The sequence below is a fragment of the Trichosurus vulpecula genome, chromosome 2, assembly GCF_011100635.1.
Source record: "Trichosurus vulpecula isolate mTriVul1 chromosome 2, mTriVul1.pri, whole genome shotgun sequence".
NCBI classification, from domain to species: domain Eukaryota; kingdom Metazoa; phylum Chordata; class Mammalia; order Diprotodontia; family Phalangeridae; genus Trichosurus; species Trichosurus vulpecula.
Window position 1 is genome coordinate 6,099,333 of NC_050574.1, and position 19,555 is coordinate 6,118,887.

Consider the following 19,555-nt stretch of genomic DNA (forward strand, 5'->3'; position numbering starts at 1 on the left):
AAAAGATAAAAGCAAAAGTCAGAAAGAGGTGATAGTGGAAAAAACAGGCTTGAAAGATCATAGATTAATCTTCATACCACCCTCCAGATACTGGTATTTTTTGTGAGACTAAATTACAGAATGGGAAGAGGCTTTAAAAAAAAAGAAAAAAAATTCATAGGAGTATATGATGTACCTTAATCAAGTTAAAGGCTAATAATGAAAGGAAATTTAATCCTGTAGTCTTCCAGGAATCAAAAACCACAGAATAGGTGAAGAGAAGGGAAGCATTGAAAATGAGAAAAAGGAGGAAATCTTGTTTCAATATTTGGATAACTGCAACTATGAAATAAAGCAATATCTTGTAGTGGGAGATTTGGAACTCAAAATGGCTATTCTCTTCAGGGATTTGCTGCTTACAGAGGTCACTGTCTGAGGGGAAGGGAAATCAGAATCTAGCAACTGATACCCAGAAAAGTAGAAGGGTATGGACCCAGATGTCAAAGCAAATGGGAAAAATGAACACAAGGAGGGAAATAGTTAATAATGAGCTGAATAATCAGAGCATAGAAAGATCCCTACAATGGGATGGTATCCTATTAACTACAAGAATCTGTATTTCTGAGAATGAAGAGCAACAGAAAAAGGGAGCCCAAGGACACTATCCTGAAGGCAATAGCAGAATCTCTTTGTAAGAGGAAAGCCAAAATAAATGCTTCAAAATTATTGCCACAAGGAATACAGAGAATAAAGGATTGACTCAGTGTAAACATCATGAATCCAAAAATAAAAGGGTAGTCAAAAACAAAAGAGAAATAAAAGAAATAGAGGGAGACCCTTTTAAAGAAAAGGAACAGAAAATGAAATGAAAAAGTAAAATAACTTCAAGAGGAAGAAAGGGGAATTGCTTTAACAATTGGTGAAAATGAGAGAAAGAAAACCATCTATATTTGACTATTTCGATATTCACAAATGTGAAATAAAATGAATATTTTGTATACACCATGAAAGAGAGGAAGGATTGTACATGAAACAAGTTCTAATATGCATAGTTTGACTTTCTTCCTGGGTAATAAAAAAAATTCAAGATGGCACGTTAAAAACTTTTCATTGCTTCTGTTCTATTTCATGTATTATTACAATCCATCAATTTCCTTCATTATTATTTTGGGATTAAGAGGGTGACAGGAGGGAAATTCTATTCCTAGTCCACCTCCCACTAGCTTCTCCTCCCCAAAACTGAAAAAAAAAAAAAAAGCAACAAAATATTTGTAGTGAAAGCACATGGTCAAGGAAGAGAAATTGCCACACTCCCCATTTCACAAAATATACCTTTTATTGTATATCTTGTATCCATCACCTCTTGGTTAGGAGGCAAGCTGCAGAGATCCTAATAATTTTCTGGCATAGTGGTTGATAATTTCAATAAGAGGTGTGACATTGCCAAGTTGTTGGCCTTCCTGTTGTTACTGTTATCAATTACTTCCTGTAGTCTGCATTAGTCCACGCTAATTTCCTGGTTTTCAGTGAAATTGCCTGTTTTGTGGCATAGTACTCCGTAACATTCATTATTTCTTCAGCTGTTGTCCTATTATGGAAATATCATATCTTACTTTCCAGTTCTTTGACATAACAAAAGGAGCTGGTATCAGTAATTTTGTATACTTGGTTCCTTTTCCTTTAAGGAAATGTACCCTCTGGTAGTATCACTGAGTCAGAGTATACTCAATATTATGATCCTGTGTATGTGGGGGGGGGGGGGGAGCGGGGAAGAACTTAGCTTTATTAGCAGCATAATAATGTGATTATTTTCTCACAGCTCTTTCAACTCTTCTAATTTTTTTCTTTGTCAAATGCCTGGGGGTGAGGTGGAGCCTGAGAATTCATTTAATTGCATTTACCTAATTATTGATTTGGAGAATTCTTGCTGAAGTTTGTTTCAATTATATTCATTTTCTCCCCCAATAATCTGCCCCTCTCTCAGGTGAAAAAAAAAACACATAGCTCTTATCACAAATACACAATCAAGAAAAGCAAATTCCCTGTATCTATGATTCACATTTTATCAGTCTGAAAATCTAATTACTTGTGATCTGCATTATATAGAATTTTTTTTCACAGAAAGTGATAATTTGCAATTCTCCCTTTCAAAACTGCCTGCACAATTTTTTGTCCATGTCTACTGCATCCTTTCTTTATACTCTTGTATATAACCAGCATCTCTTCTTTATATATCTTATACAAGAAGCCCTTGTGAGGGAAACCTGCTATGAATGTTTCCCAGTTAATAGCTTATCTTTAAATTTTAGATGTTTCTAATGTGAAGAAAATTTCCCATTTTATTTTCTATGTTCCTCACTATTCCATGAAGATGAACTCTTCCACTATCCAAAACAGTATCTCTTCATGTATTCACTGGGACCTAATCTTGGTTGATAGTGTGAGAGACTGATACATATCTATTTTCTGCCAGACTAATTTCCAGTGTTTCCAGCATTTTATGATGGTTATTAAGTACTGGCCCTACATTTGAGGTCTTTGGATTGATTAAAGACAAAGGTTACTGTACCCACTTTCTTCTGCATATTACACATCTGATCAGTTTCTCAAGATCCCTATTTTTTAGTAGAATCCAAGTCAGGATTTGAACTTATTTTCCCTGATTCTAAACCCAGCGCCCTATCCATTACAGGTAGTGCCTTCCTCTACTTTGTTCTGAATATCAATTTGAATTTAAAGAAAAATCAGTAAATTGTCCGTGTTTTAGTTTCCTTACTTCACTATAAGCCTTAGGATCCAAAGAATGATTATCACAAAAAAAAAATAGTATTTCCATAGTGATTTAATACTTGCAAAGTATTTAACAAATTTCAAACCTGGGAAATAGGTGCTCTTATTGGCCCCATTCTACAGACAGAAAAAACTCAGGCAGGAACAGGTTTACATGACTTGCCTAGGAACATCCATCCAGTTAGTGCCAGAGACCGAAACTGCATTATTTTCAGGTCTTGTGGCTCCAACCACAGCATTTCATCCACTGAACCACCTAGCTACTTACCACATTACAGAAACAGATGTCCAACAGTTACCAAAATACTTTTATGAGGAATTTTTGTGGCCAGGAACAAAAGCACCAATTAAATGGAGAATGGCTGAAGAAATTATAGCATGTAAATGCCATGAATTTTGAGAAGTAATGACAAACATTAGGATTTCAGAGAAAAATTCATTATAGTGTTTTAGGCAGTGTGAAATCTGGGCTATTTAACGAGGTCTCTTTTGTTGAGAGGTCTAATGAAGTCTGTGCTATACCTAGAGACCTTCCCTTATTAAAAAGATCCAAGTTGTATCTCCAGAATAATTTATCCAATGGTCAAGTATGGGCTCTAGTTAAGCCCTTCCCACAAGTATTGGTTTTATATGCCATCATTCCAGCATCAATATTGTTGCCTACTGGTAACACTCCTCAGAGGAAAACACATTCCCTCTCTGCACACTGTTAAGGCTGCTCTCCATGGAATCCTCTAATATAAAGTAAAAGAGGCACTGTGCCTGAACTGAATCCTTTTGGAGCTGCTCATAAGAATTAATTTTCTAATACTGAACAAGTTCTGAACTCCATTTAACACCTTCCTTTATTAGTAAGTGATAATGTTTTTATATGATATTAATTTTCTGATGAGAAATAAGAAGTGAAGGCTTCAACACACTGATTATGTTCCTAAGATTTCTCTCCACTGTGAATTCTCCTAAGTTAAATAAACTAAGAGTGGTAACTAAAAGCTCTCTCATGTATATGACATGCATTAGGTTTCTCTCCAGTGTGGATCCTCTGATGTGCAGCAAGATTGGAGCTCTGTGTGAAAGTCTTTCCACATTGATTACATTCAAAAGGTTTTTCTCCAGTGTGGATTCTCTGATGTGTGACAAAATTGGCCCTTTGTGTAAAAGCCTTTCCACATTGATTACATTCAAAAGGTTTCTCTCCAGTGTGGATTCGCTGATGTACAGGAAGATAGCTCTTTGTGAAAGCCTTTCCACACTGTTCACATTCATAAGATTTCTCTCCAGTGTGGATTCTCTGATGTTTAGCAAGATTGCCCCTCACTCTGAAAGCCTTTCCACATTGATTACATTTGAAAGGTTTCTCTCTAATATGGGTTCGCTGATGTACAGCAAGATAGCTCTTTCTGAAAGTCTTTCCACACTGATTACATTCAAAAGGTTTCTCTGAACTGTGGATTCTCTGATGTGCAGCAAGATTGCCCTTCAATGAGAAAGCTTTTCCACACTGATTACATCCAAAAGGTTTCTCTCTGGTGTGGATTCTCTGATGTGTGACAAAATTAGCCCTCTGTGTAAAAGCCTTTCCACACTGATTGCATATAAAAGGTTTCTCTCCAGTGTGGATTCTCTGATGTACAGCAAGATAGCTCTTTGTGAAAGCCTTTCCGCATTGTTCACATTCATAAGATTTCTCTACAGTATGGACTCTCTGATGGGCAGCAAGTTGGCAGTTCTTTTTGAAAGTCTTTCCACATTGATTACATTCAAAATGTTTCTCTGCAGTATGTGTTCTCTGATGTGCAGAAAGATTGCCCTTCAATGAGAAAGCTTTTCCACACTGATTACATTCATAAGGCTTCTCTCCAGTGTGGATTCTCTGATGTGCAGCAAGACTGGAGCTCTGTGTGAAAGTCTTTCCACACTGATTACATCCAAAAGGTTTCTCTCTGGTGTGGATTCTCTGATGTGCAACAAGATTGCCCTTCAACAAAAAAGCTCTCCCACATTGATTACATTCAAAAGGTTTCTCTCCAGTGTGGATTCGCTGATGTACAGCAAGATAGCTCTTTGTGAAAGCCTTTCCACATTGTTCACATTCATGAGATTTCTCTACAGTATGGATTCTCTGATGGGCAGCAAGCTGGAAATTCTTTTGGAAAGTCTTTCCACACTGATTACATTCAAAAGATTTCTCTGAACTGTGGATTCTTTGATGTGCAGCAAGATTGCCCTTCAATGAGAAAGCTTTTCCACACTTATTACATTCAAAAGGTTTCTCCCTGGTGTGGATTCTCTGATGTGTGACAAAATTGGCTCTCTGTGTAAAAGACTTTCCACATTGGTTACATTCAAAAGGTTTCTCTCCAGTGTGGATTCTCTGATGTACAGCAAGATAGCTCTTTGTGAAAGCCTTTCCACATTGTTCACATTCATAAGATTTCTCTACAGTATGGACTCTCTGATGGGCAGCAAGTTGGCAGTTCTTTTGGAAAGTCTTTCCACATTGATTACATTCATAAGGTTTCTCCTCAGTGTGGACACTCTGATGTACAGCAAGATGGGAGTTCCCTGAGAAAGCCTTTCCGTGTTGATTACATTCATAGGGTTTCTCCTCAGTGTGGACATTCTGATGTGAAGCAAGACTGCTCCTCACTCTGAAAGCCTTTCCAAATTGATTACATTCAAAATATTTTTCTTCAGTATGGATTCTTTTGTGTCTGGCAAGACTAGAGCTCTTTGTGAAAACCTTTCCACACTGATCACATTCATAAAGTTTCTCTCCAGTATGGATTCTTTGGTGTCTGGCAAGAATGGAATTCTTTGTGAAAACCTTTCCACACTGATCACATTCATAATGTTTCTCTTCAGTGTGGATTCTCTGATGTCTACGAATATTCGAGCTATATCTGAAAGTCTTTCCACATTGATTACATTCAAAAGGTCTCTCTCCAGTGTGGATTCTCTGATGTGTAGCAAAATGGGACCTCTGAGTAAAAGCCTTTCCACATTGATTACATTCAAAAGGTTTCTCTCCAGTGTGGATTCTCTGATGTGCAGTAAGACTGGAGCTTTTTCTGAAAGCCTTTTTACATTGATTACATTCAAAAGGTTTCTCCCCAGTGTGGATTCTCTGATGGCCAATAAGGAGTGATTTGTAGCAGAAACCCTTTCCACATTCATTACATTTGTAAATCTCTCCAGTATGAATATTCTGATGTTTAATAAGATCTGAGTTCCAATCAAACGCCCTCCCACACTGATTACATACATATGTTCTCATTCCAGTATGAAATCTAGGATGGTAAGGAAGAGATGAGTGATGAGATAAGGTTGTTTCACATTCATTATATTTATCGGACTCCTTCATAGTGTGAAGTTTCTGATGAATCACAAGGTTAGAGTTTTGCTTGAAGACCTTTCCACCTTTATTACTTACATAAAGCATTTCTCCACTATTTTTCTGACACCTAATGACATCAGAACTCCAGCTAATGGCCATTTCCTGTTGATTACCTTGATACATTTGCATTTCAGGAGACTTCTTGTGGGGCTGAAAAGGCTCTACTTGTTCAGGAAAGCATTTGCTATATTCACTATCCTGAAGATAGTCATTCACTGAGGTCATCTTCTTACAGTTATTTAGGACGGAAGACTGTCTGACTTTCTTTCCAATTTCATCAACTTCACAGTGACTCTTAGGATTTTTATCCACTTTCATATTAGAGTTGTAGATTTCTCTCAAATTGAAGTCACATGGACCATAATTCATGAATCTTTGCTGGCCAGATTCTTCCATAAAAATTCTGAGTTTTGTATTTCTCTCATTCACTTCAAACTTGGTCTCTACAGCAGAAAAACAAACAATCACATACAATGAAAGACATACATAAATTTATGTTCTTTCCCCTGGTGGCAGAAAATAAACTGATCTCTATGCTATTTCCCCAGTCCAAAAGAAGAGTTTCCAAACTTAAACAGGCAGACTCAATCTTTGGAATGCCTTTTAATCACATCCCCAGATGGTTTATTTTGGAAACAGCTACACATACAATAATACTGGATCCTCACAACAAACCTGTGACATAGGCAGGCCCAGCATTCTCGTTCCCTTTTGTAATTCAGGCTAAGAGCTCATAATGACTGAGTTACCTGGCCACTATCCTCACAGCCAAGACTAAAATTCAAACCTTGTGACTGTGCTCTTTCCAGTCTTTGATGGCCTTTCTCCATTTCACTTTCTATCTTTTCTTCCAGTGACTGCTGTTGCTTATACTTATAATTTTGTCAGTCTCAGGTAATCTCCCTGCTATTTTGTACTGACCAGTTTGGATGCACTATCACATGGTCATTCTTGGTAAATTTCATATACTAAGTTGAGAAAGAGGTTTATTCTTCTTGACTATCACATAGTAATTTTGAGTGTTATATCCAACTTTTCTTTTATATTCAAGTCGAGATGCCATTTGCTGCACATATACTAAATATTAATATAAAATTATTATCATATAAAATGTTTCATACAGTATTATGAACCCAGTTTTCTGTCAGAAAGTAAATAACATGATTCACTATTGGTCATCTGGTACCATGGCCCATTTAGTGGTTCATACAACCTTTGGAAACTAATGATGATTTCCAAAGGGTTTTAGGTAAAAATTCTTTCACGGTACTTTATTTAGTAAAGAATTGCTCAGTTTTATTACCAATATATTTCCCCCCTGCGACAGAGAGTAAGTACATGTTTGACACGTAATAGTTTTCTTTGTGCGGTGATTCTAAATCATCATGAGGAAACAAAAAATGGTGTTCACGTACTGATTCCATCAGACTCTGATCACTGCTAAGTGCAACATATTGTTTTGGTTTCTCGCCCTGCCCTCAAATGGTGTTCTCATTGGCATATACAAGTGCAAATTAATTCCCAGTGGATGATCACAGGTATGCACATAATCTCAATTGCTTTCTTTTCACTGCATCAGAATATCTATCTCAGTCCAAGGTTACCTCGTAATGTTATCTAATCAGTGTTGTAATCATCAAGAAGTTACAAATGTTTGCAGTCTTCCAGTACAGATGGCAAGGTTTTTGAAAAATATGATCAGCAGTCATACACATTACAAGCCATCTTGAATCATCGTGGACCATCACACACATTTTACAGAAACATTCCTTCCATTGCCTCTCATCTCAGTGTGAAGGCTACTTTATGATTTGAACTTATCTTCTGCTCATGGTGCTGTACTTCTATCTACCAAATTTTCAAAGGAACTGGTTGGCAACCCAGGTCAGTCTTTCCATAGAGTTCCTGTGAATGTGTGGCCAGTGTGCCAGTGGTAGCAGGAAGAAAGTAAGTTCTGAATACTTCTTTCTTTACAAAGGTTGTTTGACATAGAAAAATGGCTTATCAAACAAAGCAATACTTGCAACTGAACTTCAAGTACATTTACCATTTAACACATTACTTGTCATTAGCCAATAGAAAAATCAATCTTTTATATAATACGTAACTATTCATTTTCTAGACTGATCTAAAGCCTAAAAAAAATCAATTTCCATCTCTCAACAAGAGAGCTTGTAAAATTCCCCAACCATTTTATTTATCATCCATGTGTGAGGAAACATTTTCATTGCAGTTTGGGTAATAAGTAGACTATTCCACAGACCATCCCCTCTCAGCCTGCCACCCCCACAGCTTTGTGGTCTCTTGGCTAGAGTTGCTTTCAATGCCTCCTTTCATAGCCACAGCAACTTCACTGCCTAGGGCAGAGGACACCTAGTGCAAGTGCCCTTCAGTCCTGCTGTCTCTAGGGAGTTGAATTTACATAATGCAACTTACATAAAGTGAGAACTGCTTGTACAACTGTTACCACATCAGACAGAGTGATGGGCCTAGCAGCCTGCAAGAGCCAAGTTAAAATCCTATCTCAGAAACTTACCAACACTATGTCCCTGGGAATTCACTTAACCTGATGTGATATCAAGTTGGGACCTTTTTTTACTATTTTAGAATGATAAATTAATTAAATGTCTTTGATTGAGCCTCACTAGGTGCAAAGCCCCAGGCCCAAACCCCTACCTACTAGGTACTAAGCCTACGTGGGTGTGAAACCCTCAGGGTCCTAAGGAGAGTTGTTAAGACCAGAGCCAATGGTAGGAGCCTAAGTTCTGTTCTGTCAGATGACAGTCTGATGATGGCTAAAGAGAGTATAAAAAGAGAGAACAGAACTATTTGCTCAGGCTCTCACTCTTGGAGGAGTGGCATGGGACTCTGGGCAGCCGCTGTAAGAGCCTCCTGGCTCACCCAGACGTTGATGGTTTCTTGGTAACTATGACTTGTATTTGGTCTGTTTATAATATATGTTTGTAATTTGTTTATATTTGCTCTGAAGTTCAGGGTGCTGGCTTTTTCCCCTGAACTAAGTAAATGATATCTGTATGTTGGATTGAAATAAGATTGTTAACTCCTTAACGCTAATTTCCTTAGTAAAGGAGATCAAAAGAACCTGTGCTGGCAGTGTTCTTATTGGGCTTGTGTTGGTCTTTCACCCCCTCAGCAACTATTAGCTGAATTGTTGCAACTCCTGACTGCCTGTTTCCTCACTGTAAAAATGGAGATAATAGCAGTATCTACCTCCCAGCACTGTTGTGAAAATCAAATGAGATTATTGCTGTAAATCACTTAGCCCAGTAACAGGCACACAGCAAGCAAACAGAAATGCTAGTTAGAGCTATAGTCATTATTAAATTAATTTCATGTATTAGATTATGTTCAACATTTGCAAAGTTGTAACTTATTTCATTAAAAATGCTCTTCTTATTCAACATTTGTAAGATAAATTTGAAGGGAAGTCTTGTAGTTAACAGTAAGCATGGGGTCTTACTGGATTTTAAAAAAAAAATTGTTACAGAAAGCCCCACAGTAGATTTTCATAATTTTAAGTAGAATAAAATGTTACATTTTATAACAACACAGGGGAGTGAAAGTAATTATTTGGATCTCTGTGGGGTAAAAGTCATCCAAGTTATTATAGTAAGCTCTTCATGTAGAAATTAAAAATATTACAATGTATAGAATATAAATGACTGGGGTCAGGGACGGGAGCTTCACAACAAACTATTTTTGTTCTTGAAACAAGTTTTAAAAATAAAAGGTTTTGGTAGCTAGTGCTCTGGAGTCATGCCTGTTCATTGCATTTATGTGTGTTGCTACAGCATAAACTTTTCTTGTTCTGCTCTTCTCTCTACATTGGTTGAGATAACTCATTACAGGTTTCTCTGACACTATGCCTTTCATCACTTCTTATGGGGTCTGCAAGTGTGGTCCCTTGACTGAATGTTTGTCAACTTGTCACTTGAAGACCAAAAGGGCCACATGTGGCCTTGAGGCAGAAGCCTCCCCAGCCTTGGTCTAGCGCTTATGATTGGGTCAAAGAGCATACAGTAGAGTGAGCTGGAGCCATGGTTCTGAAAGGTATTACAGAATGTCATCCTTTCACTTTAATACTTTGTGAATCTTTTTGTCAAGGGTGTTTGTTTCTTTTACACAAGATGGTGTGGTGTTCTAATGCATTGTAATGACAGTTTAGGTTGGAAGATCTTTCCACCCATTAATAGGTCCATGTGACCTGCTTACATCACAGAAAGCCTAAGTCACATGTGGCAGGAGGAGCTTGCTGACAGAAAAAGGAAAGTGTGTTACAGGAAATGCGGAGAGAGCAATTAGAGTGGGGGACAGAAGACGTGTCCTAACAGTGCTGTGAGTGATTGTTGATGGCAAGATCCCAGCAGGGAGCAGCAAGGTTATAGGATGGCTTGGTTCCCTGCTGTGATGGCCTGTTTTAGATTGCTTATTGTTATAATAAAGTGGACTTACTGGTTCTGGAATTAGCGTGCTGTTTGGATGGATCGGACATATTGGTTTTGGGACCTGGTTCTCTGGTGTCTGAATAAATGGTTTATTTCTACCTTCTATATGGAGAGTCTCTTATATTTTACAATACAAAAGCACATAAGTATAATTTCAATTATTGTCTAAACTGTGATTACTGCTTTGCTAATGCAACTAGGAGGATGGGACTGCAAGGTATAAAATCTCTATTTGGAGGTAGAAGGGCTTTAGAGGAAGAAATGGTTGTCCCAGGATGGGATGAGGTACCTTATTCCTCCCTAGCAATAGAATGAGCTAAAGGAACAGGTCTGAGTGAAAACTGGGAACAGAAGCTACAAAAGGGAGAACCTAGAGATTTAGGGAGATGTTTGCAAGAAATTAAACTTAAGCCAGGGAGATGTGGCCAGAGTGGCCTTTGTTTTGAGTGACTCAGTTTATCTCATTGAGCCTTGCTGGGTGCTGGGTCTGCAGCTTCTCTCCCGGGGCAGGAAGCCCAGAGACCCATGCCGGGGGGCAGAGAACTTTCTGTGTGATGATTCATGGGAGTGGCTGAGGGGAGGTATTGACTCCAGAGCCACGCCCTATTGGGTGTTAACCTAGTTTACACCAGGGGGAGGGGCCAATTCAAGAACCAATCAGCCCTGGTCATTCAGACGGTGCTTGATGATGTCAAAAACTCTATTAAGAGGGGAGAAGACGGCTTGAAGATTCCTTTTTCCTTTTCCGGTTGGCGCAGCAGCGGTGGCAAGCGTGACTCTGGGCCAGCCCGAGCTCTTGGGCTGAACCTAGATGTTGGTAACTATGAATTGCATTGGGTCTGTCTGTTGATATTTGTAATTTGTTTGTATTTTGTTCTGAAGTTCAGGGTTCTGGTTTTGTTTTCCCCCGAACTAAATGAATGTTCTGAACTTCAGGGTGCTGGATTTTTCCCCTGAAGTAAGTGAATGAATCTGTATTTGGTCTGTCTGTTGATGCTTGTCTGTATGCTCCCCTAAACTAACTGAATGCTGAATTAAAGTAAGCTGGTCAACCCCTTCACCGTGCTTTCCTTGTTTAAGCAGATAAAAACCTGTGCTTTCCCGGCGTGCCAGCAGCCTCCTGGGTGCATCTTACGCCCCCACAGAAGCTGCTAGCTGGATTGTTAAAACAGGAGATAATTGCCAATAGCACTCTCTAAGACAGGCTGGATTTTATTCACAGAATACTGTATTATATGTGAAAGAATGGACAGATTGTTAAGAGGGAGAACACAGATGTTACCTAGAATGAGAATATTTCTTTACCGCAGCAAGATAGGGAATCTCAGGTGGCAGAAGAACTGATTATTGTTCAGGAATTGATTGATTTTGCTGTTAATGTGGCTAAAAAAAGAGGAAGCCAAGGTCAAAAGTGCATTTGAGTTCAGCCCAGGTCAAATCTAGCTGCCAGTCTGGTTGCCATGGTGATGGGAAGAGAGTCAGGAGAGAACGATACAATATTAGGAGCTGAGGCATGAAATGACACTTTGTGGCATGATGCTCCTGGGCCAGAGAATACTATCAGACCAGGGTCCTCAGACACCATATACAGCAAAGGAGACAAGAAAAACAAGAAAATAATACAGTATTCAGAGATGTTTTGGAGGAAATCGCAGCTATCTTTAGAAGGTTTACTCAAGGAATGGGAGAATCATTAATATTTTGTATTGTGAGAATCAGTGATGAAGGGGCCACAGGAGTACCTGTGGACAATGTGTTTTGTATAAAATTTATAAGTATTAGTCAGAATTCTTTTGTACAGCAAATTTTTAGGGATTATCATTTGCATGGCATAACAGGATGATTAGTCTGTTAGCTTCAGCAGCTGAAGGATGTAACCAAGAATATCCCACTGATTCTATGTGGCCTGGTGCAGATAGGCCCAGGTATTCACTTAGGAATGTATAAGAAAGTTGAAGGAGGAAGTAATGAAGACTGCTATTATGATGGGAAATGCAGATGCATACTATGATATTCTGCTGGGAGTCTCTCATGGAAATTTAATAGTTAAAACAGTTCCTCCTGATTATAAAGACCTAATTCCAACTCTGTTAATTGGGGAGGTAGGGTACCCTCTTTCAAAGGTGCTAGATAAGATTTCACAGGTAAGTGACTTAGGAGACTAGGGAAAAGATAAATTTCCGAGAGAGAGAGAGAGAGAAGTGAATAGCCAGCAGATTCAATGTCAGAATATAGTGACAAGAAAGGCAATGTTTACTGCTCTATTGACAGGAGGGGTAGATTTTGAAAGAATAGATAGTATTCCAACTAATGAGCTATACAAAATGTACCACGATAAGGGGCTTAATAACAAACAGAAAAGAAAAGCAAAAACTGCCCCTACAAATCCTACAGATCTTGAACCCTTGTATCCAAGTGAGTCATACCTCCAGGGAGACGAGGAAATAGGCCCAGCCCCAGCTCAGATTAAAGAAATACACAGACTGGATTGCAGACCTCATATTAATCTGATTATATACTGGAAAAATGGATCAAATACTATAACTGAGGGAACTGATCAACACTGGGGCAGAGGCCACCTTGATTTATGGAAATCCTGACAAGTTCAGGCATGGAATGCCTATTACCATCACGGGACTAGAAGGGGCTGAAATATCGGCCAGACAAGTCAAACTAATGATGAAAATTGTACAATTGCCTAAGAAAGAATACACCGTGATCATTGTACCCATTCCTGAATACATCATTGAAATAGATATATTGAAAGGTATGACTCTGAATTTATCTGAGGGGAGATACCAATTTGCAGTAAGAAAGATAGGAATTAATACAGTTTTAGTGGGAAAAATAAAAATGGACTCAATCGCTTTACCTAAACCTTCTAAAGTAATTACTATGAAGCAGTATCATGTGCCAGGTGGGCAAGATGAAATTGCCAGTACTGTAAAGGAATATGTTGAGGCAGGAGTGTTAGTCCCTACAACCACCTGTCAAAAATCAGTATGGCCAGTACAAAAATCAGATGGGACATGGAGAATGACAGTGGATTAGACAATTGAATAAAGTGATTTCTCCCTTGTATGCTGCTGTTCCAAATACCGTTACCTCAATAGAAAGGATCCAGAAATATGATGGGACTTAGTACACAGTTACTGATTCGGTCAATGCTTTCTTTATGATCCCAACAGACTCTATTAAAAATGGGACCAAGTAAGTTGCATTAATGCAGCAGGGCCGACAGTATACTTTTACCCAATTGCCACAAGGATATCTGCATAGCTCAACTATTTGTCACAGGATTGTGGCTGAACATTTGAATGAATTAAAGTTACCTGGTGTTCACAGCTTGCCCACTACATAGATGATATTATGATACAGGGAGAAAATGTAAAAGAAGTGGGGAAGAGTTTAAAAAGCAAAGAATAGGAAATTAATCCTGCAAAGATTCAAGGACCAGCTCAAACTGTAAAGTTTTTGGGTATACAGTGGAATAAAGGACTGCAAGAAATTCTCCCACAAGCCCAATAAAAGATTCAATATTTTCCTATCCCTACCAATAAGAGGCCCAAAAGTTTATAAGACTGTTTGGATGTTGCAGACATCACATTCAGCATGTGGGATAGGTTTTGAAACCCTTATATGCTATACAATTGGCTCTGGATTTATGGCCTATGAAAAGTGGCCCAGTGGAGTTACAAGTGAATGTACAAGATAAATAGGCGAACAGGAGTTTATGGCAAAAACAACAAAGCTGAAACGTACCTTTAGGATTTTGGTTCAGGAAATTTCTTTCATCTGGAATTCAACATACACCTTTGAAAAGCAGTTGTTAGTTGCATATTGGGCTTTGGTAGAGACTGAACAACTAACTCTGGGCCATGAAGTGATATTAAGGCCTAGAATCCCAATTATGAGTTGGATAATGAGTACTCCAGCTTGCCACAGAATTGGACATGTGCAAGAGCCTAGCATAATTAAAGGAAAATGGTATATTCAAAATAGGTCAAAAACAGGTAAAAGTGGAGTTTCTGCTCTACTTGAATCTATAACAAGCATAGACATTGAGTTAAATGATAAACCCCCAAACCAAGGCAACAGTTGGTACAGTCCTTGGTGAAATGGAATAATGGATATCCTGGACTAACTGAAGAAGAGAAGAAACATGCATGGTTTACTGATGGGACAGCAAAATACTGGGGCCATAAAAGACAATGGAAAGCAGTAGCCTATAACCCATGTACTAAGCAAACTTTGCAAAGTACTGGGATAGATGGCAGTAGTCAATATGCTGAACTTATGGCAGTATATCAAGCTATCAAAGCAGAATAAGGAGGACAGTATCATATATTCACTGATCCATGGGCAGTAGCTAATGGGTTAGCTACATGGATGGCCATGTGGAAAAATCAAAATTGGGAAATTCATGGTAAACAAGTTTGGGGCAAAGAATTATGGGAAGATGCATGGGACATGTCTTTGGTTACTAATTTGTCAATTTTTCATGTAGAACCTCACGTGACCCTCACTATGCCAGAACGTGAGTACAATGCACATGCTGATCAACTACTACTCAACATATTTTCCCTACTCCGACACGAACTGATGATCTGGTACTAGAAAATGGGTCCACCAAACTGCCAGCCATTTAGGGGTCCAGGCAATGCACTGGTGGGCACAAGATCGAAGTATCTCTCATTCACTGTCAAAACAAGTAGCAGAGGAATGTTACATATGCCAATTGGAAAAGGAACGAACTGTTCCTTGGGTAGTAACTGGAGAGATAACGAGGGGGAAAGTTCCAGCCCATATTTGGCAGATGGATTATACTGGACCACTACCCCAAGATAAAAGATATAAATTTATATGTGCCTGTGTTGACACTCATTCAAGTGTACTAGTGGCTTGTCCTTTTAAGAATGAAATTCAGACAAACACCTGTAAAACTCTAGATATCATAAGTCTATATTATAGAACCCCAATGCAGATTCAAAGTGACAATGGGTCACATTTCAAAGGTAATGAGATGAGATATTGTGTATTGAACAATATAGAGTGGATATATCCTATTCTATATTATCTACAAGCATCTCGGTTGATAGAAAGAATGAATGGATTACTGCAAGAACAGTTAAGAAAGATAAGTTCTAATAATTCGTATCAACATTGGAAAGATTATTTTTTCAATGCTTTATGTAATTTGAATAGACCAGTAGGAGAAAGTAAACCTCTAGCCAGAATGATGACCCCAAATCTGCAAATCAGAAAATAGCAAATACATTAGATCCAAAATATTGGGTATTGGACCGTGAAGGAAGATGTCCCAGTACCACATCCTGGAGTAACTGGTTTGGCAGGATATGATTTACTTTGTTTAGAGGACTTTTGGTTGGATAGAAAAGAGATAAGAAAAATCTGTACTTGGATATGTATTAGAATGCATAAGACTCATTTTGGATGGATATCACCTAAATCAAGATTAGCTGCTCAAGGAATACATGTATTGGCTGGAATGATAGATTCTAATCATCAAGGAGAGCTTATTGTGACATTTCAGAATTTGGGTAAAGAACCCATGCAGTTTTGTAAAAATGATACAACAGTTCAAGTGATTATTCTTCTTTGTGAAACAATACCCCTTGTGAAAACTGACCCTCCTTCCAAAATAATTATCAGAGGAAAAGAAAGGTTTGGTTCAACTGACAGAATAAAATTGGGAGCTAAATTAGGGGCAAAACGGAAGCTGGACGATGTTGCAAAGACTGTAGAAATTATAGCATGGGGAAAAGATAGTACTCTAACTGTTGTTTATCCAGGAGAAAATGATTACCAAATTGTATACTTGACTTACATATTCCATCTTGAATGAAGCTATAATTGTTTCCTTGTTTCTTTTTGGCTTTTGTCTGTTAAATTTGTTTGCTAGATTTGTTTTCTGCAGGCTTAGTACCACCCACCTGCAGATGCCTGATCACTTAAGCCTGATGTCACCCCTGGACTGGTCCATGACTATGATATGTCACTCCTGGACCTGGTGTCAACTGAGTTCCAGATGGCAGCCTGCTAAAAAACTAACCTTCAAATGAGACTTCTGACCTCCTGGAGCAGGGACAGCTCTATGTCCAATTTCAGCAGGAAAAGCTACAGAGGATGAGACTTTCACCTCTTATCCCAAGATTTTGAGCCCCATTTGTTCAAAGGAGTAATGATATTGTTTTATATGCTTATCTTATGTTATCTCTGTTATATTGTTATAAAGTTCTGCTGACACCAGTTATCCCAAAACTCCTACTGACTGCCTCATTGACCAACATAATGGATAAGAAAGTTCTTGGGGCTGAATGTAATGACAATTTAGATTTGAAGACCTTTCCACCCATTAATAGGCCCATGTGACCTGTTTACGTCACAGGAAGCCTAAGTCACATGTGGTGGGAGGAGCTTGTTGAGAGGAAAAGGAAAGTTTATCACAGGAAATGTGGAGAGAGAAGTTAGAGCTGGGGGACAGAACAGACATGTCTGCGAGCGATTGTTGGTGGCAAGGTCCCAGCAGGGGGCAGGAAGGTTATAGGTTGGCTTAGCTCCTTGCTGTGATGTCGTGTTTTAGATTCTTTGCTGTTATGATAAAGAGGACTTACTGGTACTGGAATCTGTTTGCTGCTTGGAAGGTTTTGGGACCTGGTTCTCTGGTGTCTGAATAAATGGTTTACTTCTACCTTCTATATGAAGAGTCTCTTATATTTTGCGATACAGAACCACTTAGGCATAATTACAATTAGCATCTATATTGTGATTACTGCCTTGCTAATACATGCATTCTGCTGCTACCCTCCTGTTACAGGTGAAATTATCCTTCATTTTATTATGAGAATTAATTAGGTTTCCTCCAGGACATCCTCTGATTTTTCCTCTTTGCCCCTGCCTCAACTCTTAGAAACAAAAAGTATGTTGGGGAAGGGAATGGGATCAACAGCAGTAACTGATCACAGAAATGGCATGATCCCCACTCCTCATCCCACCCTGTCTTTCATCCAACCCAATCCCAGATGACTGGCCAGGACTCTATCTTAATCTTAAAAGTTTCTTATCCATTTATGTCCCCTATTTGAAGCTTCTTCTATGGTGCAAAGTTATTTTCTACCATGAGGCAGCCAGGTGGCACAATGGACAGTGCACCATGCCTGGAGTCAGAAAGACTTCAGTTCAAATCCAGACTCACAATTTCTAGCTATCAGTTTCCTTATCTGTAAAAGGAGGACAAAAACAGAACCTACTTTCCATGGTTTTTGTGAAGCTCAAATACTTGTAAATAACTTGGCACTATAAAAATGTTGGAAATCAGCATTATTAGTGGGACTTTGACTATTTCCTCAGCAACTCTACTCTCCTTCCTTCTTAAACTGCTATTCTTCTCTTTCCTTGTATTCACTTAATTCCCTCCTGAACTTGATTCGTTTCCACTGCAAAACAGTCTCTTTTGACTCAACTAAGAGTGAGGCTCACGATCTGTAGCTTCTTCTCAAACCATCTTCATGTCTGTATACTAGACAGTGACCTCCTGGACAGCAGACTATCCTTTTCCTACCTTTGTACCCCAGGGTTACACTGGGCCTGTAACATAGCATACATTCATCAACATACACTGACTGACTGGGCCCACGGTTGATATCAGGTCATGATCACCACCTCATTCCCTGGATGCTGTTCTTGTTCATAGTCTTCAAATGCAAGTTTTCGCTTTAGCCCACTTTCTTATTCCTTATCACCTACAAGGAATTACCTTTGTCTGGTTCTAAACCTGATGGATCCTGACCAGACCAAATGCTGGCAATCACAAAGGCTTCTAAGGTCCTGGAGGGTCTGCTTCTGTGAGATGTCTGGGAGTTGCTACTTCCCAACTGCCTTACTTTAGGGTAGTCACCTCCATATCTTGCCATTTATTTTCTGAGAATAGAGACAAAGATTGGGCCATAGAGAACAGGAACCTTGGGTTGATGACTTGGGCAAACCTAAGCCTTTGATTACTACTTCCAGTAAGGCAGTGGCCTCCATTGCTACCTACATGGAGCTGCATGAAGACAGAGAAAATCATGAAACTGGGCTGTCTATATCCACTCCAAATTCAGGTTCCATGATCTCAGCTGGGTCCTCACTGCCCAGGCAGTCCTTTGAGATGTACCTGTCTCCCTTTCCTACTACCAGCAGCAGCTTTTCCAGATCTGTCCATTTCTCCACTATTCTCTCATTTGATTTACTTCCCCCAATACTCTCAGCTGAACATTTGGTTCATTATTTTATTTTAAAAATTGGAAACTTAGCAAAAGATCTCTTAACTCCTCATCTCACATAAATGAGATGTCTTCTTTTTCTTACATTGTCCTGGTCTTCCATGAAGAAATGGCCATTACGGTACCAAGGCAACCCCATTACATGCATAAATGATCCCAGTCTATCCTATCTTCCAGCCAGCATATTCCTTCCTGTATTATCCCAATTATTTCAGAAAGTTTCAATCTCTCTTTTTACTGGCTTCTTCCCTACTTCCATAAATAAAACAATGTTTCCTTGATCCTGAAAAAATGCCTCACATGGTCCATTCATTCCCATTAGATACCGACCTGCATCCTTCCTTCCTTTCATGGCTACATACCTAGAGAGGGCCATCTACAATTAGTGTTTCACACTCCTTTTGTCTTCTTCTCTTCAAAACTCTCTGCACTCCAGGTTTCAACACTGCTCAACTGAAACTGCCCTCTAAAAAGTTACCAATAATCTTCTAATTGCTAAATCCAATGGGTTTTTTTTTCCTCAATCTTCATCTCTCTTGACCTCTCTGCAGCCTTTAACACAGTCAATTATTCTCTTTTCCTCTCCAGGTTTTGGTGACAATACTTTCTCCTGATTCCCCTCCTACAAGGTCCAAAAC

The 19,555-nt window shown here is 38.9% G+C and overlaps 1 protein-coding gene across 1 annotated transcript in view; it reads right to left on the reverse strand.

Annotated features, from left to right (window-relative positions):
- Positions 1 to 1,296: 1,296 nt before the first annotated feature.
- The window catches only part of LOC118839832 (zinc finger protein 665-like), a 29,328-nt gene continuing 11,069 nt past the window's right edge, over positions 1,297 to 19,555 (reverse strand). The window contains exon 5 of the mRNA XM_036747344.1: positions 1,297 to 6,609. Within this exon, the coding sequence (XP_036603239.1) occupies positions 3,743 to 6,609 (2,867 nt within the window). The 3' untranslated portion in view covers positions 1,297 to 3,742. The remainder of the gene's footprint in view (positions 6,610 to 19,555) is intronic.